The following is a 22,612-nucleotide window of genomic DNA, read 5'->3' as shown; positions in this document are numbered from 1 at the left end:
TGCACCTGGCAGGGAAATAAAAAAATGTTCTGCACCTTGCAGGAGGAAAATAAATATATACATAACACCTGCACCTGGCAGGGAAATAAAAAAATGTTCTGCACCTTGCAGGAGGAAAATAAATATATACATAACACCTGCACCTGGCAGGGAAATAAAAAAATATTCTGCACCTTGCAGGACGAAAATAAATATATACATAACACCTGCACCTGGCAGGGAAATAAAAAAATGTTCTGCACCTTGCAGGAGGAAAATAAATATATACATAACACCTGCACCCGGCAGGGAAATAAAAAAATGCTGTGTACCTTGCAGAACGCAAAAAAAAACAAAAAAACAGGTAAAAAAGGAAGAAAAAAAAAGCCCCACCGAACAAGTTACTGCGGTGGCTGTACCTGATTGTTCAAAACACGCACAATCAGGGCCACCGCAAGTACCACTTGCTCGGTGAGGCGCATCGTATCGGCCCTTGCCGCCTCAGCAGTGTGCAGCATGTGCGCCCCGGTTTCTGTGACGGCGGCAGTCAACTGTGTCACTGCCGCCGTCAGGCTGTGCACTGCTGTTGTTGTTCGCCGCTGTTCCTGCACATGAAAGGAGCTTCATTTGCACACTTCACAGACATGTAGGGCTCGTTGGACATAAATATGAACTAGTGAAATGTCTCTACAGGTCACGCATTGGTTTCGAACTGTGAATGTAGATACAACATGTTGCATGCAGATGCTTCTCCTTCACTAAATGTGGTGGGTGTTGTGTGCACATACCTCTAGGAGGCGCACATGAAACGTGGCGTCCTCAGCAGCACGGGCTTCGTGGAGGTCATTGGTCCGCCGCGTCTCTGTCAGCAGCTGGCGGACCTCCTCCGCCCGCATGCTCCGCCGCTGCTGCCTTGGACGCCCCGCCGCCACATTTCGCCGCTCCTGTGTAGCTGTCAAAAGGAGAAAGTGACTGAATGTACACTTGTCATATAGTGGCGCACGGTGTACAATAACTTGACTGTTTGGTGCAATATCTCAGAGGGCTGTTGACATGCATACCGGGGAGCAGTACATAAAAGCATTCATAATCAGCAGTATGACAAAAACAGCATTGTTTCAATGTGCACATTTGTGTAACCATCGCAGACACCACAGTTTCCGCTGTAAGAGGGAAAAAGCGTGCACAAGGTACCAGTGCTGCATATGAAAGACACTTCTGTGGGTGGCTGCCACGGTGGCTGAGTGGTTATGGCGCTCGGCTGCTGGCCTGAAACACGCGGCGGTCGAATTTCGATGGAGGCGAAATTCTAGAGGCCCATGTACTGTGCGATGTCAGTGCACAGTAAAGAACCCCAGGCGGTCCAAATTCCAGGAGCCCTTCACTACGGCGTTTGTCATAGCTGGAGTTGCTTTGGAACGTTAAAGCCCCATAAACCAAACCAAACTTGTGTGCGTATTGTAAAGTGATACTGATAGTCTGCTCCTGCGAATGGTATTATTGTTAGGTAGCTTGCGAAATGGATAATGTGCAGCATGATATTGGGACACCAACTCACAGGCTGTGTCACAAGGTGCGCCCTCGTCCTCCTCGTCCAGCTCCTCCAGCTCTTCTTCCGGGGGGGTGCCATCTATGTGAATTCATTCCACAAGACAGCACTGCTTAGTGGACAGTTTCAGCAGAGCGTGTATTGGTGCAAAACACACGGTTACTAGGTACTGAGACACAAGAAGAAACATAGCAGTACCGAGACGGCAATGTAGTACAAGGTACATAACTCGAGGTTGCATTTCTCAGCTCAGCATTCGCATCCCTCCCTAACTAAAAGAAAAACCACAACGAAGTCAACAATGTGCACAAGTTGTTAGGTGTACATATCAAATGACGAAATTTTCACTTACCAGATGGAGAGCGCGCCTCTGCCTGCTGCAGGCCGCTCGTCCCTGGCATCTCCCCCACGGACACACGGGGCTGGTTCTGCAAGAGGCACAGCGCCCCACGTTCATGCACGAGTGTCTCGAAGTTCATTATGTGTGTGCATTGCTCACAGTACATGGCCCCGAGGTTGACATTCATTATTCTTCATTAGCCTCCCCTATCATTCCCCTCTCATTATTACTAACGTCACCGCGGCTTACAACATACCTGGCTGGACGAAGAAAACATTGGAGCTGCGACGCCTAGAACGAGGCCCGGCGACCGCAGCTTGGACACCCGGCCTGCCTGCCCCGGCAGCCTGCCGCCTCCAGTGCCCCTGCGACAGGGTGTGGAGAGACATATTCAAGGGCCATTCGACAGACCGTTGTTGACACGCTCACCTTCCCGCCGCCAAAAACTGCGCCTCCTGCTTCTTGCAGCGGGTGCACCACACTTGCCAAGTGTGGCGCCATTGAAGCGCAGTTTTGGCAGCGGGGCCCACGGCGTTCAGCAGGGCCGCAAGCTGCTGCCACAGCTCGCGCCTGCGAGCCGCCGTGAAGCCCCCGGAAAGGGGTGAGGCAGCGTGGGCGAGCGCCGGGTGCTGTTCCATAAATTCAACCATCATGACGAGCTGCTCTTTGGACACACGTGCTGTCGTCATGATGGTGGATTAGCCGTTTCAAATGATAACGGTATGTCATGCCAATTCCGCCAGCATTTCTAGGTATTGGTCAGGGAATGAAATAGGGAATAATGGGGAATGTACAGCTTGGCTTCACAAGGACATGCGCTATATATAACTTGGGTTCACACAGCAGAGCATAGACGTGCGCTCTATTGGAACAACTTATACAAGGTTACGAAGCAGCAAGGACGAGCAAGATGGTTGGTAGAGTGCGCCTAATCGTTTTTCTCGTCCTTGATCGTTCCTTACTTACACGCCTACACACGATGAACTGACGATCACGCAGCCATACAACTTTATTTCGCCCCATATGTCACACTTCCCCGTCGTCTTGTATTTAGCAAACAAAATACGGAACTACACATCCCACACGTCAACCGAAGAGCATCTATGGGCTATTGGTGTCATCGATAATAAGCAAATACACACTTACCACAATATGTTGTCTTCGTCGATTTTTAAGCCCAGCGCTCCTTGTAAGTTGATCTACGCAGGCCCGTAGCATTCACTGCCTTCAATCAGATTTTTCTGCACACTTCAGACATCTGCAAAGTGCCTTGATTTTAGACGACACGCAAAAAATCGGGAACTAGCCGTGGAATCAGCTGTTTTCTTGCACGCCGCCATGTTCACGCGATACCACTGCCAGCGCGCCCTCATGGCAAAAGCAGTTAACCTGCAGCAAATTTCATTGCAAAACTGAGAATGCTTCTAATTTTCCCTCGTGTTGTTGAAATTGCAACACAGTTTAATACCAAAATAAAACATTGCTTGTTTTCTTCATTGCGTTTTTGTTCATTTTCAGACTAACATGTTCACGCTATACCGCTGACAGCACACCTTCGCGGCAAAAACAGTGACTGAACAGCAAACTTAATTGCAAAAATGAAAACACTGCTTTTTTTGCTTGGTGCTGTTGGGTTTGAAATACAGTTACTTAGCAAAATAAAACATTACTCGTTTTTATTGACTGCGTTTTTACTGCAAAACATTAGTCTACGGTCCCTTGTCGTGCGATTAGTGGTTTCGGGGCGGAGCCCACCGCCTCCTTGCTCCGCATTGGCCGATTCGGCGGTCGGCATTTCTCGGTGTCGTCATTTTGACGTCACTGTCTCAATATTGAGACAGTTTTTTGAGACTGATCCGTAATCGCGCCCCAGTAATGTTGGCAATGGTAATCAATGAACCTCTCAAGTGGCATATCAGTGAAGAAACAGCCCAGCAATGGTCTGTTTTCACTGATTCAAAAGCAGCCCTCCAAGCGCTACAATCTGCTCGTCATGGGTTCCATGAACAACTTGTTGCCGAAATCCGAGAGCTCCACCACACAGCCACCAACAAAGGGCACGATATTGTTTACCATTGGCTGCAAGGACACAGCGGCATCACAGGCAACCACCATGCGGACGAGACCGCGCGAACTGCTCACCACGAGGGTGATTGTGTGTCCATCCCCATCACGAGACCCGACGCAGCACTGTTGCGGGACATCATGCTTGCCGCGTGGAATTCAGGCTAATTCTCGCATTTGCCTTTAAAAACCTTAGACCCAGATCTAAAGCTTTGGCATCCATCTGGCCTACCGCGATGTGAAGCAACTTTGTTGCGTCGCCTGTGGCTTGGTGTAGCTTTCACCAAGCACTACTCCTTCTTAATAGGTATGTGTGACAGCCCTGCTGTGCCATCTGCGGGTGTGATGAGGCTATAGCCCACATTCTTTGTGAATGCCCTGCCTACAGCGCCGAAAGACAGTCTCGCTGCCGTGCACTGGAGAATCTAGACCTGCACCCACTGACGGGTGCAGGTCTAGATTCTCCTCACTACTTTCCCCCCGTGCAGGGTAGCAAACCGATTATTCACTGGTTAACCTCCCTGCCTTTCCTCCTAATCCTCCTGAGAAAACCATCCCACCCATTTCTCTCATGTGTAGTTTGAGAGTTTATAGGTTCTCTTAAAATTTGTTCAGCATATGCCATGGTTTGGTGAACAGTGTTTTCCACAACTCAAGGAAGTTTTGTAAATTGCACTGTTACAAAATGAAGAAAAAACCCTGAGTGCACTTGGTGCTGCATTTTATTTGCTTATTTATGCAATGCCCACAGTGGCCAACACTGGGGCAGGAACATCACACACAAGCAAAAAACTTCACAGTGTTCCCCAGCAAAAGTGCCCATAAAGTGAGTTGGCCGTAATAATGAATTGTGAAGAAAAAGAAGCAAATATTCTTTAAATAAAGCTTTATGGCTGCAGCCTGCTATAGTGGCACATGGAAATTGGGAAACACGGGAGCGTTATTGTAATCGCGAGGAGCTTTAAAACAATCAATATCAATATACAAGGGGTACAACATCTGGTAGAGGCACTTGGGATTTGGTTGTCATCGCTGTCCATAATAACAAGACAAAAATACATATGTCCCAATAGGCTATATGCATTTTCACCCTGTCCATTGTCTCGACATAGACATTGGATTTGAATGAGGCATAAATACAATCCGAAAGTTTGGTCCCAGAAAACCTGCCCCTTTCAATAGGGGTAAAATTAACATGGCATGACTGTACATTAGATTCAGCAGATGATCATACATGGTACAAAGCTGTAAAGAAACCTATGCACTATGCAAAAGACATAATGAGAAAAAAAACATTGCTGGAAAACAACTGTACCAAACAAAAAAAGAAAAGTAGATTTCAAAACAGCATTCACTTACATATGCAGGAAACCTGGGAATTAGCAAAAAATAGCACTACGTACACTTCAAAACATCAAACAGGAAATGTAGCAGAGGCGCTTTTTAAACCAGCTTTTAGTCTACTGCCGTGGTTCCGGGAAAGAAGTGGCTGGGCCACAAGAATGTCTAAAAAGTGCAGTCAACCAACCCCGTAGAAAGTGCCAAGTCGGCCTCAAAGTGGCAGTTACGTCCTCATGAAATAACTCACGGCAGGAGTGCCGCACTCTTTTCCTCTACTGATTAATAAGAACGACAAAACATTTGGTTCAAACAGAACACAATACTAAAACCATACTGCACAACCATGTGTCAATGCGTCAACGACCGTATGAGGCAGCACCGCACTTCGCTGCAGCCAGGCAACACAGCAAATCTTCCAAGACATTGCAACCACTGCAAAGACTGCACCCCTCTGTTCCATAATGTCAACATCATCGGCCGCGGCAAAACACAGATAGAACGAGAAATCTTAGAAGCTTTTAAAATCAAGCAGTTAGGAACTGAATGCGTCAGCGACAGCTCTGTCAGGTTAACGGCAAAAGAATACACTTTCATGAATGGGACATAGGTTGCCACATGATTCTTCGCTCGCTTAATCAGTTTGTGTTTGCTGTTTTGATAGCGTTTGTGGCGCTCACGCGCATGTGCGCCCTGTTCTGATGTTGGCGAAGTAAAGAATTTTCAGTTGTGTTTCCAGCGTTGTCCTGTGTACTTCTCCTTGTGATTGCGTCCTTTTTGCTGGTTTTCCTCATACCATGCACCAACTGGCCCAACAAGCTACGCTTCTTCAACGCCCGACAAGGGTGTTCGCCGGTTAAATTTCGCGGTTTTTCTCACCACGAATCGTGCGCATTTTTGTGTACATAATGCACCATCTCTTGAGGGTGAAGTAAGCTTTGTTTCTTGAAGTTTACTTTTTTTTGCACTAGGGCGCAGCACAATGTTCTCAATACTAGAGCCGCCAGAGCGTTCTCACTTGAGCACAGAACGCACGTTGGCGCGAATCGTTGACAAGCATGGCAACGTTTTCACCGCGTGCGTTTTTCGGTGGTGCATTTAGCGAAAGCGAAGACGACTTCAGTGAGGAAGAGAATTACGTGCCTCCATCGGACAGTGATGACAGTTCTTCCACTGAAGCGAGTGACGATGACGACGGCGGCGGTGGAGACAGCACCTCTGTTGACACACAAAACAGTGCGCGACCACGTGCTGCGGACTGGAAGGTGTACGTGGATAATATGCCCGATTTCACACAATTTCCCTTCACTGTCACGAACCCAGGATCACAAGTAAGCACTTGTAATCTCAACTCTGAGCTGGAATATTTTCAGCTGTTTTTTACAGACGACCTGATGGACAATATTGTGCGCGAAACAAACCACTATGCGCGTGATAAGATTTCGAGTGCCGGTGAGCTTCCAAAGGACTCAATTTGGAAGGACTGGGAAGACGTGACCTTGACAGAATTCAAGGCTTTTCTTGGTGTAATCATAGACATGGCCTTGAATCCAAAACCAGAACTGAAGGAGTATTTTAGCCAAGATATTGTCAACAAGATGCCTTTCTTCCCGCACATTTTCTGCCGGAAAAGATTTCTGCAAATGTTTTGGATGTTGCACGTTGCCCCGTGCCATGATGCCTCTTCAGGTCGGCCGGCAACACGTGGAAGCAAGATCAGGGACGTCGTGCATTACATCGACGCGAAATGCAGAGAGCATTTCAGAGCCGGCCCCAAAATTTGCATCGATGAGAGCACTGTTGGCTTCAAAGGCCGTGTCTCGTTCAAATGCTACAATCCACAGAAGCCAACCAAATGGGGCATGCGTGTTTACGCACTTGCTGACTGCCAAACGGGGTACATTTCGGCAATTGAGCCCTACTACGGCAGCACAACAACTGACAGTCTCGGCCGTCCCGAGCTGCCCTTCACCTGCAGGATTGTTCTTCACTTGCTCCTGAAAGTGCAGCAAGCTACGCCGGGGAGTGGCTACCACCTCTACACAGACAGATTTTACACTTCTCCAATGCTTGCCGAGGAGTTACTTCTACAGAGAGTACAATTGACTGGTACCGTGATGCCAAATCGCAAGCAAATGCCACAGCAGGTCAAGAAAAAACTGAAAAAGGGCGAAGTGGCAGCTTTCAGAAAAGGACGCTCATACATGGTGCTTTAGTGGCGAGACAAGCGTCAAGTGACGATGCTCAGTTCTGCCCACAATGTATCTCTCAAAGAAATGACAAGGACACAAGCAGGTGGAAAGAAAGTGACGTTGAAGAAACCAGTGGTCATATGTGACTACACAGAACACATGGGTGCAGTTGACCGTGCGGACCATTACTGCGCCAGCTATGCATTTTGTCGAAAGACAATGAAATGGTGGCGAAAGCTTTTTTTTTGGCTTTTGGAAATTTCCACCGTAAATAGCTTTATTTTGAGGCGCACACAGCTGCAGAATCGTGGTGAGAAAGAACAGCGACACCTGCAGTACCGCCGCAACCTCATCCAACAGCTGGTGGGTGACGTGAGGGCTAGAGCCAAAAAGCGCGGCCCGTCTGCGCGGAAGGAGTGCGAGGAAAAGCTAGATGGGAAGAGCCATTTCATATACAAGCTGCCAGGCCGAAGCAGCAGGGACTGTGCAGTTTGTAGCGATAGAAAAACAAGCGGAGGCCGGAAGGAAACTGTGTGTTTTTCTGTAAAACCTGCAGTAACAACCCTGGCCTGCACCCAGGAGAATGTTTCGAGCGCTATCACACGCTTCCGAAATATCGGTAGAGAAGTTGCCAGCAAAATGCAATAGAAAATATAAATATCCTTTGAGTTTTTCTTCCACAGTTTGTGTTTTTCTTCGCGGCGCCACAAACTGGCAAAATAGTTTCAGACCAGGACAGCCGGAAAGTGGGTAAAAGATTCGGAAAGTGGGTAAAAGTTTCGGAGTGAGTTGGCCGTAATAATGAATTGTGAAGAAAAAGAAGCAAATATTCTTTAAATAAAGCTTTATGGCTGCAGCCTGCTATAGTGGCACGTGGAAATTGGGAAACACGGGAGCGTTATTGTAATCGCGAGGAGCTTTAAAACAATCAATATCAATATACAAGGGGTACAACATCTGGTAGAGGCACTTGGGATTTGGTTGTCATCGCTGTCCATAATAACAAGACAAAAATACATATGTCCCAATAGGCTATATGCATTTTCACCCTGTCCATTGTCTCGACATAGACATTGGATTTTAATGAGGCATAAATACAATCCGAAAGTTTGGTCCCAGAAAACCTGCCCCTTTCAATAGGGGTAAAATTAACATGGCATGACTGTACATTAGATTCAGCAGATGATCATACATGGTACAAAGCTGTAAAGAAACCTATGCGCTATGCAAAAGTCATAATGAGAAAAAAAACATTGCTGGAAAACGACTGTACCAAACAAAGGAAGAAAAGTAGATTTCAAAACAGCATTCACTTACATATGCAGGAAACCTGGGAATTAGCAAAAAATAGCACTACGTACACTTCAAAACATCAAACAGGAAATGTAGCAGAGGCGCTTTTTAAACCAGCTTTTAGTCTACTGCCGTGGTTCCGGGAAAGAAGTGGCTGGACCACAAGAATGTCTAAAAAGTGCAGTCAACCAACCCCGTAGAAAGTGCCAAGTCGGCCTCAAAGTGGCAGTTACGTCCTCATGAAATAACTCACGGCAGGAGTGCCGCACTCTTTTCCTCTACTGATTGATAAGAATGACAAAACATTTGGTTCAATGCAAAAAAGACGAACTGCGCAACAAGAACACGGACGAAAGGGAGGCAGACACACACTAACGCAGACTTACAACTTTACTAAAGGAAGGAATACAAGGCAAATATATATAGCGATCCCAACGCACTTCAAATCTGATCAATATGGCACGTGACAATCTGCCCAGGCGATAAACAGACCACACAAGAACCAACGCTTACAAGATAATCTTATACCGGGCCGGCCCTTTCTATGAAAACAAAAAGCAAAGGAACGCTTAGCGACAGTGCACTCTTGAGAATTACGCGTTCTCCAAAGTAAGAAAATTCAAAACAAAACCACACCACTGTAGCCATCTGATACCACTGAAGCTCGAACCGCTTACAAGCGCAGGTGCTGACACCAAAACCAAGAGACGAAGCACACCCCCTTTTGAAAGCAAACAAAACGGGAAACAAGAACAACCACATCGGTTATCGTCAAAATCAAAAAAACAGTGAAAAAAGGCACCAGGTCAAAAGGGTAAAAACACCATGAATCAGCTCAAGAAGCTACGTCACAAAAACAGTGAAAATAGGCACCGAGTCATTTAAAAAACAAAAAGATGAAAGACGGGACAACAGTTTAAGACAACAACGGTTTTTAAAAAGGGGGAGGGGTGAATGAAATCCGAAGCGTAGGAAAACATCTCAAACCATGACAGAACCGAAACAAAACTGAGATCGCTAATCAAATGAACAACGAAAGCATCAAACGCAATCAGGAGGCACTGCTCAATCACCAGGGCACAAACAGGCCACTAGGCAACACATGCCCCCGCAAAAACGAAAATTCTTTGGATGATAAGGAAATGGAAGCCTTGCTAACACAGTTGTCCGTGGTGCCGATGTAAAAAGTTTCGACGACGAGACGCTCCCATTTGTCATTCAATCTGGCCAGAAATTCCGTCTTTTCGAACCATGGTACACAGTCCCGTTGCTTCATTTTTGTGCAGTCCGCACAATGCTTAGCCAACAAACCCTCCATCGTTGTTTGCCACGCTCAACCGGTGCTCCCTTGCTCTTTCATTAAAGCATCTGCCGGTTTGGCCTATGTAGACTTTTCCGCAACTAAGGGGAATGCGGTAAACAACGCCGGAAACGCAATCTTTGAACTTCCTTAGATGTTTGATTTTGCAAGGGGTCTTCTTAGTGTTCTTCATCATCACGCACACCTTGGACAGTCTGCATGGAGCCGAGAAGACAACGTTGACGCCTCCTTTTCTCGCCACTTTCTTGATGTTGTGCGAGAATTTGTGGATGTATGGAATGACATGGGCCTTCTTTTGCTCGGCGTCTACTTTGTCTTTGCGTTCTCTCTTAATTTTTTGAAGCACATTTTCACACACACTCGAAATGACGTGCGGAGGGTATCCAGCTGCTTGCAAACGCTGAAGCTGGTACTGGAAGCTCTCTTGGACTTTGTGGTCACAGGACTTTTTTAGGGCCGACTCAACACATAGGGAAATGATGCCTCGCTTGACCAACTTCGAATGGGCACTAGTGTAGGGAAGCAAAGCCTTTTTTGACCTGGGTTTGAAGGACCAGCACACACGCTGTTTGTCAAAGTGCAGATCTAAATCCAGGAACTGAAGATGACCATCAAGCGGTAGCTCACTGGTAAACCGGAGCCCGAAAGATTCAGATGAAAATGCCGAGAGGATCTTTGAGGCCAAATCCTGAAGATTGCCGTCCCCCGGTGGGGTCAGGAAGATTAGGTAGTCATCGACGTACCTGCACACGCGGGTGACAGCCATCCCTCGCAGCTTTTCTTGAAGACGTCGGTCAAAGGATGACAGAAAAATGTCGCTTAAGGCTGGAGCTATGCTCGAACCTATACAAATGCCTGCTTTTTGAATATGATAACTCTCATTGAAGTGGATGACGGAAGACTTTAGTTTTAGGAGGAGCCAGCATCCCAAAGGATATCGAGACCATCCTGGACAAAGGCCCCAAGTACTGCTTCGAACCACCATGCTCCAGGCCAAGCCTTCTCGGGTTAGTCCACGGTATCGGCGAGAGAGTGACCGAACAAGAAAAGGAGAGAATCATCGGAGAGGGTGTGGAGTGCGCCTACCGCCATGCGAGTAACAGGACATCTTCTAAGCCACCTGTCAAGAAGGTCGTCAATTTTCTTAAAGAAAATGGCTTAACGGTCATCCAGTCGGACAAGGAAGGGGGTTTTGTAGTCTTACCGCAAGGCTTGTTCCAGAGCAAGGCGATGGATGCCGTTACAAAGAACTTCACGCCAGTCAAGCACGATCCGAAGAAAAGAAAGCGAGAAGCCGTGAGACTTTTAAAGGATTTGAAGTTAGAGCATTTGATGAAGGCCGTGAAAAACGAGGATGCCGGAACCCTTGAAGTGTTTTTCACTGGAAAAACGCATAAAATTGATTGCCCCTTTCGACTAATCGTGTCGGACAGGAACTGCTGGCAGAGGAAGCTTGGGAACTTCCTGCAGATACATTTGAATGTGTTATTAGGCAATGACCCGTTCCTCGTTAGAAGCTCCAAAGAAGTCGTTGAGCTGATGGGAAAAGGGCTACCAACTTCCACGACGGCTTTTTCCGTCGACATCGAGGACATGTATTATTCCATTCCGCACGAAGGACTGTTCGCTGCCATCAGAGAATGCGTGGAGCTTCACGGAGAGACGAAGTTCCGGAACTCAGTTGGCCTCAACACTGGCAACTTCTTGGAACTTATAGATTTCTATCTAAAGTCTTCCGTCATCCACTTCAATGAGAGTTATCATATTCAAAAAGCAGGCATTTGTATAGGTTCGAGCATAGCTCCAGCCTTAAGCGACATTTTTCTGTCATCCTTTGACCGACGTCTTCAAGAAAAGCTGCGAGGGATGGCTGTCACCCGCGTGTGCAGGTACGTCGATGACTACCTAATCTTCCTGACCCCACCGGGGGACGGCAATCTTCAGGATTTGGCCTCAAAGATCCTCTCGGCATTTTCATCTGAATCTTTCGGGCTCCGGTTTACCAGTGAGCTACCGCTTGATGGTCATCTTCAGTTCCTGGATTTAGATCTGCACTTTGACAAACAGCGTGTGTGCTGGTCCTTCAAACCCAGGTCAAAAAAGGCTTTGCTTCCCTACACTAGTGCCCATTCGAAGTTGGTCAAGCGAGGCATCATTTCCCTATGTGTTGAGTCGGCCCTAAAAAAGTCCTGTGACCACAAAGTCCAAGAGAGCTTCCAGTACCAGCTTCAGCGTTTGCAAGCAGCTGGATACCCTCCGCACGTCATTTCGAGTGTGTGTGAAAATGTGCTTCAAAAAATTAAGAGAGAACGCAAAGACAAAGTAGACGCCGAGCAAAAGAAGGCCCATGTCATTCCATACATCCACAAATTCTCGCACAACATCAAGAAAGTGGCGAGAAAAGGAGGCGTCAACGTTGTCTTCTCGGCTCCATGCAGACTGTCCAAGGTGTGCGTGATGATGAAGAACACTAAGAAGACCCCTTGCAAAATCAAACATCTAAGGAAGTTCAAAGATTGCGTTTCCGGCGTTGTTTACCGCATTCCCCTTAGTTGCGGAAAAGTCTACATAGGCCAAACCGGCAGATGCTTTAATGAAAGAGCAAGGGAGCACCGGTTGAGCGTGGCAAACAACGATGGAGGGTTTTTGGCTAAGCATTGTGCGGACTGCACAAAAATGAAGCAACGGGACTGTGTACCATGGTTCGAAAAGACGGAATTTCTGGCCAGATTGAATGACAAATGGGAGCGTCTCGTCGTCGAAACTTTTTACATCGGCACCACGGACAACTGTGTTAGCAAGGCTTCCATTTCCTTATCATCCAAAGAATTTTCGTTTTTGCGGGGGCATGTGTTGCCTAGTGGCCTGTTTGTGCCCTGGTGATTGAGCAGTGCCTCCTGATTGCGTTTGATGCTTTCGTTGTTCATTTGATTAGCGATCTCAGTTTTGTTTCGGTTCTGTCATGGTTTGAGATGTTTTCCTACGCTTCGGATTTCATTCACCCCTCCCCCTTTTTTAAAACCGTTGTTGTCTTAAACTGTTGTCCCGTCTTTCATCTTTTTGTTTTTTAAATGACTCGGTGCCTATTTTCACTGTTTTTGTGACGTAGCTTCTTGAGCTGATTCATGGTGTTTTTACCCTTTTGACCTGGTGCCTTTTTTCACTGTTTTTTTGATTTTGACGATAACCGATGTGGTTGTTCTTGTTTCCCGTTTTGTTTGCTTTCAAAAGGGGGTGTGCTTCGTCTCTTGGTTTTGGTGTCAGCACCTGCGCTTGTAAGCGGTTCGAGCTTCAGTGGTATCAGATGGCTACAGTGGTGTGGTTTTGTTTTGAATTTTCTTACTTTGGAGAACGCGTAATTCTCAAGAGTGCACTGTCGCTAAGCGTTCCTTAGCTTTTTGTTTTCATAGAAAGGGCCGGCCCGGTATAAGATTATCTTGTAAGCGTTGGTTCTTGTGTGGTCTGTTTATCGCCTGGGCAGATTGTCACGTGCCATATTGATCAGATTTGAAATGCGTTGGGATCGCTATATATATTTGCCTTGTATTCCTTCCTTTAGTAAAGTTGTAAGTCTGCGTTAGTGTGTGTCTGCCTCCCTTTCGTCCGTGTTCTTGTTGCGCAGTTCGTCTTTTTTGCATTATGATCAACCAACTAGCCCGACAAGTCCTGTTGTTTGGTTCAAACAGAACACATTACTAAAACCATACTGCACAACCATGTGTCAATGCGTCAACGACCGTATGAGGCAGCACCGCACTTCGCTGCAGCCAGGCAACACAGCAAATCTTCCAAGACATTGCAACCACTGCAAAGACTGCACCCCTCTGTTCCATAATGTCAACATCATCGGCCGCGGCAAAACACAGATAGAACGAGAAATCTTAGAAGCTTTTAAAATCAAGCAGTTAGGAACTGAATGCGTCAGCGACAGCTCTGTCAGGTTCACGGCAAAAGAATACACTTTCATGAATGGGACATAGGTTGCCACATGTTTCTTCGCTCACTTAATCAGTTTGTGTTTGCTGTTTTGATAGCGTTTGTGGTGCTCACGCGCATGTGCGCCCTGTTCTGATGTTGGCGAAGTAAAGAATTTTCAGTTGTGTTTCCAGCGTTGTCCTGTGTACTTCTCCTCCTTGTGATTGCGTCCTTTTCGCTGGTTTTCCTCATACCATGCACCAACTGGCCCAACAAGCTACGCTTCTTCAACGCCCGACAAGGGTGTTCGCCGGTTAAATTTCGCGGTTTTTCTCACCACGAATCGTGCGCATTTTTGTGTACATAATGCACCATCTCTTGAGGGTGAAGTAAGCTTTGTTTCTTGAAGTTTACTTTTTTTTGCACTAGGGCGCAGCACAATGTTCTCAATACTAGAGCCGCCAGAGCGTTCTCACTTGAGCACAGAACGCACGTTGGCGCGGTTCGTTGACAAGCATGGCAACGTTTTCACCGCGTGCGTTTTTCGGTGGTGCATGTAGCGAAAGCGAAGACGACTTCAGTGAGGAAGAGAATTACGTGCCTCCATCGGACAGTGATGACAGTTCTTCCACTGAAGCGAGTGACGATGACGACGGCGGCGGTGGAGACAGCACCTCTGTTGACACACAAAACAGTGCGCGACCACGTGCTGCGGACTGGAAGGTGTACGCGGATAATATGCCCGATTTCACACAATTTCCCTTCACTGTCACGAACCCAGGATCACAAGTAAGCACTTGTAATCTCAACTCTGAGCTGGAATATTTTCAGCTGTTTTTTACAGACGACCTGATGGACAATATTGTGCGCGAAACAAACCGCTATGCGCGTGAAAAGATTTCGAGTGCCGGTGAGCTTCCAAAGGACTCAATTTGGAAGGACTGGGAAGACGTGACCTTGACAGAATTCAAGGCTTTTCTTGGTGTAATCATAGACATGGCCTTGAATCCAAAACCAGAACTGAAGGAGTATTTTAGCCAAGATATTGTCAACAAGATGCCTTTCTTCCCGCACGTTTTCTGCCGGAAAAGATTTCTGCAAATGTTTTGGATATTGCACGTTGCCCCGTGCCATGATGCCTCTTCAGGTCGGCCGGCAACACGTGGAAGCAAGATCAGGGACGTCGTCCATTACATCGACGCGAAATGCAGAGAGCATTTCAGAGCCGGCCCCAAAATTTGCATCGATGAGAGCACTGTTGGCTTCAAAGGCCGTGTCTCGTTCAAATGCTACAATCCACAGAAGCCAACCAAATAGGGCATGAGTGTTTACGCACTTGCTGACTGCCAAACGGGGTACATTTCGGCAATCGAGCCCTACTACGGCAGCACAACAACTGACAGTCTCGGCCGTCCCGAGCTGCCCTTGACCTGCAGGATTGTTCTTCACTTGCTCCAGAAAGTGCAGCAAGCTACGCCGGGGAGTGGCTACCACCTCTACACAGACAGATTTTACACTTCTCCAATGCTTGCCGAGGAGTTACTTCTACAGAGAGTACAATTGACTGGTACCGTGATGCCAAATCGCAAGCAAATGCCACAGCAGGTCAAGAAAAAACTGAAAAAGGGCGAAGTGGCAGCTTTCAGAAAAGGACGCTCCTACATGGTGCTTTAGTGGCGAGACAAGCGTCAAGTGACGATGCTCAGTTCTGCCCACAATGTATCTCTCAAAGAAATGACAAGGACACAAGCAGGTGGAAAGAAAGTGACATTGAAGAAACCAGTGGTCATATGTGACTACACAGAACACATGGGTGCAGTTGACCGTGGAGACCATTACTGCGCCAGCTATGCATTTTGTCGAAAGACAATGAAATGGTGGCGAAAGCTTTTTTTTTGGCTTTTGGAAGTTTCCACCGTAAATAGCTTTAATTTGAGGTGCACACAGCTGCAGAATCGTGGTGAGAAAGAACAGCGACACCTGCAGTACCGCCGCAACCTCATCCAACAGCTGGTGGGTGACGTGAGGGCTAGAGCCAAAAAGCGCGGCCCGTCTGCGCGGAAGGAGTGCGAGGAAAGGCTAGATGGGCAGAGCCATTTCATATACAAGCTGCCAGGCCGAAGCAGCAGGGACTGTGCAGTTTGTAGCGATAGAAAAACAAGCGGAGGCCGGAGGGAAACTGTGTGTTTTTCTGTAAAACCTGCAGTAACAACCCTGGCCTGCACCCAGGAGAATGTTTCGAGCGCTATCACACGCTTCCGAAATATCGGTAGAGAAGTTGCCAGCAAAATGCAATAGAAAATATAAATATCCTTTGAGTTTTTCTTCCACAGTTTGTGTTTTTCTTCGCGGCGCCACACAAGGGTACAACATCTGGTAGAGGCACTTGGGATTTGGTTGTCATCGCTGTCCATAATAACAAGACAAAAATACATATGTCCCAATAGGCTATATGCATTTTCACCCTGCCCATTGTCTCGACATAGACATTGGATCTGAATGAGGCATAAATACAATCCAAAAGTTTGGTCCCAGAAAAACTGCCCCTTTCAATAGGGGTAAAATTAACATGGCATGACTGTACATTAGATTCAACAGATGATCATACATGGTACAAAGCTGTTAAGAAACCTATGCGCTATGCAAAAGAAATAATGAGAAAAAAAAACATTGCTGGAAAACGACTGTACCAAACAAAGGAAGAAAAGTAGATTTCAAAACAGCATTCACTTACATATGCAGGAAACCTGGGAATTAGCAAAAAATAGCAATACGTACACTTCAAAACATCAAACAGGAAATGTAGCAGAGGCGCTTTTTAAACCAGCTTTTAGTCTACTGCCGTGGTTCCGGGAAAGAAGTGGCTGGACCACAAGAATGTCTAAAAAGTGCAGTCAACCAACCCCGTAGAAAGTGCCAAGTCGGCCTCAAAGTGGCAGTTACGTCCACGTGAAATAACTCATGGCAGGAGGTCCGCGCTCTTTTTCTCTACTGATTAATAAGAACGACAAAACATTTGGTTCAAACAGAACACATTACTAAAACCATACTGCACAACCATGTGGCAGCTAAAAACAGAATCTGCATGCTTTTACCCTGCATAAAACCATACTACAAACTGGATATAGCAACTGGCTATCTTTAAGGGGGTTTAATGTCCCAAACTGAGTCGGGTTATGAGGAATGCAGTAGTGAATGGCTCCGTAAATATAAACTCCTTGGGGTTCGTTAACGTGCACTGACATCACACGGTACACAAACCTCTAGAATTTCGCCTCCACCAAAATTCAACCGCAGCAGCTGGGATCGAACCTACGGCTTTTGCGTCAGCAGCCGAGCGCCATAACCACTGAGGCAATGCGGCAGCTTGACTATCCTAAACACTACAGACATTCTGTAGTAAAAAGCAACTAAGAGAAGCTGGATGAGGTTGAAATTCAAGCAAGACTTAAAGGCGCTGTGAAACACCTTCCGAGGAGAGCACATTAACTCTCTCAATCACTGCATTTGCTTGTCATCCGAGCCAAATAATACACCTCTACACCTGCAGAGAACCCACAATCACGCGCCAAAGTTGGCCAGCACTTCCCGGAGACTTACATGCTCGCGCCCTTCTCCATCGCTCACAAATGCGTATATAAGTTGAGAGATGGCTACTGGTTGCATTCTTTCAGACGTCGGGCAGCTACTATGGCCACGGCCAGTAAGCCGCGTAGCTCTGGTGGGTCAGGAAGCTTTGCACCCCGGAGGTGGGGCCGGCAGAGGAGCGCCGACCTTCCAGCGTGCAAAGTGTGATGAGAGGAGAGAATTCAAATTTTGACTGCAGAGAGCTCAGCCGCTACAAAGCGCATTAAAAAAATTCTTGCTACACAATATTCGTGAACTGGCATGCTTTAACGTCCCAGGCATATTGTAACTTTACTAGAGCCCCTTTCAGAGCTCCTATAAGAGGTTACAAATTTTTCACCTGCTGCGATGGCTCAGGGGCTATGGTACTAGCCTCTTGGCTGTGGCAGCTGCATTCGTTAGGGGGCAAATTGCAGACTCCTGTGTTCTATGCGATGTCAGTGCACATTAAAGAACACCGTCTGGCATTATATCGACTTCATCTGGCTCCTTATTTGTATACCCCCCACTTCATCCCTTCTCTCAGGCGACTTGGCCATAGTTGCAGTGCTTTCATTTTTTAGATTATGTCCCCCTGCCCCACCTCCAACATCACCCTCCTCACAGTTCCCCCTTTACTGCTTTTATCTGCAGCTCCAAAAGGATCTTTTTCGACCGTTTCAAGTCATTCTTAAGCATAAGATTTTCCATCTCGAGCTGATGGACTGCCGCTCGCTTTGCGAGCTTGTCGCGGTGGTCTGGTCGTAAGAGCCTCATCCGCAGCCGGTGCTCTTTACACTTTTGTGCCCTCTCGGTAGAAATATCGTTAAGGCGAGCTGCTAGCTCTTGCTCGACCAGCGACTGCCTATGCATGCCCGCAGTGCGGCTGGTACCTGCTGCGCTTTCTGCAGAGGCAGCAGGAAGCACTGAGGGTGAGGGTGCTGCGGCTGCCGGTGTTGCCGGAACAAAAAAACCGCTTGGCGCAGGTGGCACAGCAGGCGACTGCCTCTGTGAGCTCATGCGGCTGGTACCTGCTGCTCTTGCTGTAGAGGCAGCAGGAAGCACCGAGGGTGTTGCGGTTGCCGTTGTGGCTGATGTTAAGGAGGCTGCCATGGCCACTGGCTCCTCTTCCATTTGCTCATCTTGCTGCGGGCTACCCTCTTCATAGTGCCAGGACCACAGCGGGTCCTCTGCATCACCTAATGCGGAGGAAGTGCTTGCTATTAGACCTTGAAATGAGGGCAAATCCAATGCAATGTCGCTTTAGATCAAGAAACACTTCAATCTTTGCTAGTACTGTAGGCTACCTTAGCCTTTGAATGGTTTACAATGAAGTGGGTACTTTAAACGCATTCTGCGCTATTTTGTACGCTTGTATTCGTTGCTTTCAATGTCCTTCAGGTGACATTTTACCATTTTTGGTCGTGCAGTAACTCAATCAATGCTTCCGTTAGAGTTCGTTTATGTAACAAAACAGGAGGCATAAAACATGCACTTAGCCTGCTTCGAAGGGAAACATTTCCGGAATACATTCATCACATACACTGCCAATCATGCTCCTTGGATGACCACTTTGGAAAATATGTTCGGCCAGTGCATTCGCACCTCTTAGCTGTAGCTTTGATAACACTGGTCACACAGGCCAATATTTTTATGACAGGTCAAGACAACCCAGATGCCACAGAAAATTGGACATGGCTACAGCTGTTATGCACACTTTTAATGACAGAAGAGCTCATATGCTCAGAAAAAAAAACAAAATAATAAGCACAGAAGCAGCCTACAACAGCAAAAATGGTCAGACACAAGCGCCAGGCAGGGATGCTGCAATTCATTTTGCTGGAGTGTTTCATCTAATCCTCTAGGCATAAAAACAGAAAAGCAGTACATACACAGAATATGTATTCCAAGAAAAATAATCTCATATATATTTTTTGGAGCTTGCAGTACAATATATATATATGTATATATATATATATATATACATATAAAATAAGTCATACCACTGGCTCCTGGAATAGAACCATCTTGAGTGCGCGAAAGCAGGGCGGCCACCGATGGTGTGGGTTGGGACTCGCCGCCAGGGTCTGCTTGGTGGCGATCACTGTCGAAGGGGTTCGCCAAGCGAACCCCCATGTGGGATGCGACACTGCCAACTCTTTGCAGGTCTTCAGTGAGCTGGCTGGGGGCCGCTGAGCCGCCGCCTAGGTATTCACAGAAAGCGCTGTTACAACCACTGGAAAAATCCCTTGATGAATATTCACAAACACTAAGCACATTCGACGTGAACGCCAAAGTATCTTTCAGAATTTAAGCGCTACGAAGCAACGAAAACATGCATGTTTATTCGCGCAAGCAGGAGCCTTTTTTTCTGACAGAAGCACGATATTTGCATTTATTTAGTAATACTCTCCGGGTGAAACAACCTTAAACATGCTGACTCCAAACTGCGGGTGCGTGAAAGCTAGATACTAACTGTGGCGGTGAAAACGCACAGCAAGAAAATTGGCAGCACAAGTTCCAGCACCTCACAGTTCACAATTGGTAGCGAGGTGCTGGAAGTGGCAGAGGAACAGGTCACTTAGGGCAACTAGTGACAGCTGATCCGAATCATCAACGGAAATAATAGAAGGATAAGAATGGAATGGAGTGCATATGGCAGGTTTTCTTAGATCATGAATGTCAGTGTACCACTGTTCCTCAAGAGAAAAGTGGAGGCTAACGAAAAGGGTTCAGCTTAAGTTAAGGACAACACAGCGAGCGACGGAAAGCAAAATGGTAGGTGTAACGTCAAAAGACCAGAAGCAGGCAGAGTGGGCAACTTCTTTTCAATTTTAGGGCATTATTAATGTAGAGCACAGTGGAGCTGGGCTCACTGGCTTCATAGACAGTCTTTAAAATGCTTAATTTAAGTAACCAAAATCCATCATGTCCCAACAGAAACTGTTAACTGAGCTTTGTTCATGACCATGATTACTAGCATTGAAATGGTATGGATAAACTTTTTTTTAATGCAGTCGATCACTCCTTATGTGCTGAGGTCAAATTATGAAAAAGGAAATTCGATCAATACCAACGAACGGGAATCGAACCCGCGGCTGCGCGAACAGATCTTTAACGGCTGTTGGGCGAGACGACTACGCTACCGTCGGAGCGAACGCACCTCTTGTTAAACTGCTCCACATTCTCGCGCCGTGAATTAGCGTCGTCTTCGACTTTTATTTGCTCCGTCCCGCGGCACTGCCTGCTCACCGTCGTCTTCTACGTAGCACGAATTCATGCTTTCGCTCAGATTCGAATGTCGTAAACATTCTCTGTATTTTTTTTTTTTTTTTTTAGGGGCGGAGGGGGAATCAGTCATAAAATGCAGGCAGCAAGCTATCGGAACAGTTCTGTAATCTGGGAGAGAACCTCTGAATTCGTCAGCAAAAAAGAATCAAAGATGAAAGAAAACAGGACTTACCGGTCTTAAATATCTCCCGGTTGTCGTCCGCTTTCGCCTTTCGCCACTTATTTTTCCAGTTCTCCCAGCATTTCTTCAGCTGGAGCCATGTCCGTGGGCTCACGTTGTGACTGGAGTTGAACTGGGTTTCTATAAGCTCCCACTCTTTCCTTTTCCGTGCAACTGACACTGCATCAGTTCTCTTGCTCTTGTTCTCTAGTACGGCCTTGTGCTTGTCGACGAGGTCGAGGAGAAGAGCTCGCTCTACTCTGGAGCAGTTAATTTTGCCCTTCTCCGTTTTCTCCATCACGCGCGCGTCGCAACACAGCACCAAAGAATAACGCAGTACAGAAAACAAAACACACTACAAATGACTACACACTATCAATAAATATATGACCAAAATATATACGATACAAGCAGTGAATTTACAATTAAAATGCGCGATAACAATATAAAGCAGAGACAAAGAGCTGGCGATGCTGGCGATGATGCAACCGATGGACGCGCGCGAGCGGAAAGACTACGACGTCGACAGGAGCAGTACTACGCGCGCTACTATAGTGACGTCTTTGTTTGTGGCCAGACAAGTAATATTAGTTCTCCAAAGCTTGCCGAAAAAAACTTTTTGTTGTTGTTAAAACGTTAGTTGAGACTTGTACTATGTATTATCAGCGCTGTTTTGGCGCTTCTGTTCTTTATTTGTTCATGAATTTATTAGATATACAGAAATGTTTGCTTAGCCTCGTTCCCATGGCGCCTACTTACATCTAAAAGCGCTACTTTCATAAGTGCTGCTTAAGGGCCGTTTTTGAAACTTCCTTCGCCACTCATACTTTACTCAGAACTTAAGTCACGAACTTAAGTCACACCTTAAGTGTCGTTCTTGAATACGGCGGACAGTGTGCAAAATGTGTGTCGGCCAGACGATGCGGTTGAATTCGCCCTGTGCAGAGTGCAACAGCAGCACCGCCGGTTTCACCCAGAACCTGCAGCTCCGTATCGTGCTGCAGTGCTACAAGAAGATTTGCCGATATTTGAGTGCTCCGAGCTTTCAGAAGAAGTGGGGGAGCCTAAATGGGGGCATGGACATCACGTTTAGGGACATTGTGGTCGAAGGGTCCCGCCTAGCCGATGACTATCGGCATGCGGAGCCCACGAGCACACCGTCGACCTCGTCGGCAGTGCCTTTCTTGGCAGCTTCGTCATCGTTTTCTTCCTCATTAGCCTCGGCAGGTGTTGCAGCATCATCAACAACGGTACTCCCTCAAGCAGCACGTGTTGTGAATCGGACTTCAGCCGTAAAGGCGGCCGCAGTGACAAAAAGTGTCAATGGTGACAGGACACGTCGCGTCGCGCTGCTCAACGGAGATTTGATGGCACTAGCGCACGACCATGCTTATGCTGCGCCGTACAAGTTGATAAAAGTACCTCCAGGTAGGTGTTTTCGTATCGAACCAGCCTGCTCGATCTGCCAGTGCTCGCAAATGCGCGTACGGAGAGCTTATGCGTTCATTCCGACGTGCAGTTTCGGAGCACGCATCGCTGTTCATTGGCAGTAACCTTGCACGCG

At 47.0% G+C, this 22,612-nt stretch overlaps 2 protein-coding genes and 1 long non-coding RNA gene across 3 annotated transcripts in view; 1 reads left to right on the top strand and 2 right to left on the bottom strand.

Moving 5' to 3' along the window:
• LOC144105073 (uncharacterized) overlaps nt 1–22,612 on the top strand; it is a 318,288-nt gene that overhangs the window by 181,098 nt on the left and 114,578 nt on the right. The gene's annotated exons all lie outside the window — the stretch shown is intronic.
• LOC144116075 (uncharacterized) lies at nt 190–2,546 on the bottom strand. Its single transcript, XM_077650729.1, has 5 exons — nt 2,125–2,546; nt 1,881–1,956; nt 1,538–1,609; nt 768–931; nt 190–584 (listed from the first exon to the last, which is right to left on the bottom strand). The coding sequence occupies exons 1-5, from the start codon at nt 2,143–2,145 to the stop codon at nt 381–383; spliced, it is 537 nt and encodes a 178-aa protein (XP_077506855.1). The 5' UTR covers nt 2,146–2,546; the 3' UTR covers nt 190–380.
• On the bottom strand, nt 18,219–21,346 carry LOC144113915 (uncharacterized). Its single transcript, XM_077647685.1, has 3 exons — nt 21,061–21,346; nt 19,601–19,801; nt 18,219–18,796 (listed from the first exon to the last, which is right to left on the bottom strand). Exons 1-3 carry the CDS (start codon nt 21,344–21,346, stop codon nt 18,219–18,221), a joined length of 1,065 nt encoding a protein of 354 aa, XP_077503811.1.

Source organism: Amblyomma americanum, chromosome 1, assembly GCF_052857255.1.
Source record: "Amblyomma americanum isolate KBUSLIRL-KWMA chromosome 1, ASM5285725v1, whole genome shotgun sequence".
NCBI classification, from domain to species: domain Eukaryota; kingdom Metazoa; phylum Arthropoda; class Arachnida; order Ixodida; family Ixodidae; genus Amblyomma; species Amblyomma americanum.
Note: the sequence above shows the minus strand (reverse complement) of the source record. Positions and strands in the feature narration are given on the sequence as shown.

Excerpts from the sequence above, each read along its gene's own strand:
- LOC144116075 (XM_077650729.1), bottom strand. The coding sequence starts at position 2,145 with ATGTTTTCTTCGTCCAGCCAG. Across the intron at positions 1,610-1,880 it reads AGAGGCGCGCTCTCCATCTG|ATGGCACCCCCCCGGAAGAA; the intron begins GTAAGTGAAAAT and ends GAATTCACATAG. Across the intron at positions 585-767 it reads TTCATGTGCGCCTCCTAGAG|GAACAGCGGCGAACAACAAC; the intron begins GTATGTGCACAC and ends TTTCATGTGCAG.
- LOC144113915 (XM_077647685.1), bottom strand. The coding sequence starts at position 21,346 with ATGGAGAAAACGGAGAAGGGCAAAATTAACTGCTCCAGAGTAGAGCGA. Across the intron at positions 19,802-21,060 it reads CCGGGAGATATTTAAGACCG|GCGGCGGCTCAGCGGCCCCC; the intron begins GTAAGTCCTGTT and ends GTGAATACCTAG. Across the intron at positions 18,797-19,600 it reads TTCTATTCCAGGAGCCAGTG|GTGATGCAGAGGACCCGCTG; the intron begins GTATGACTTATT and ends CCTCCGCATTAG.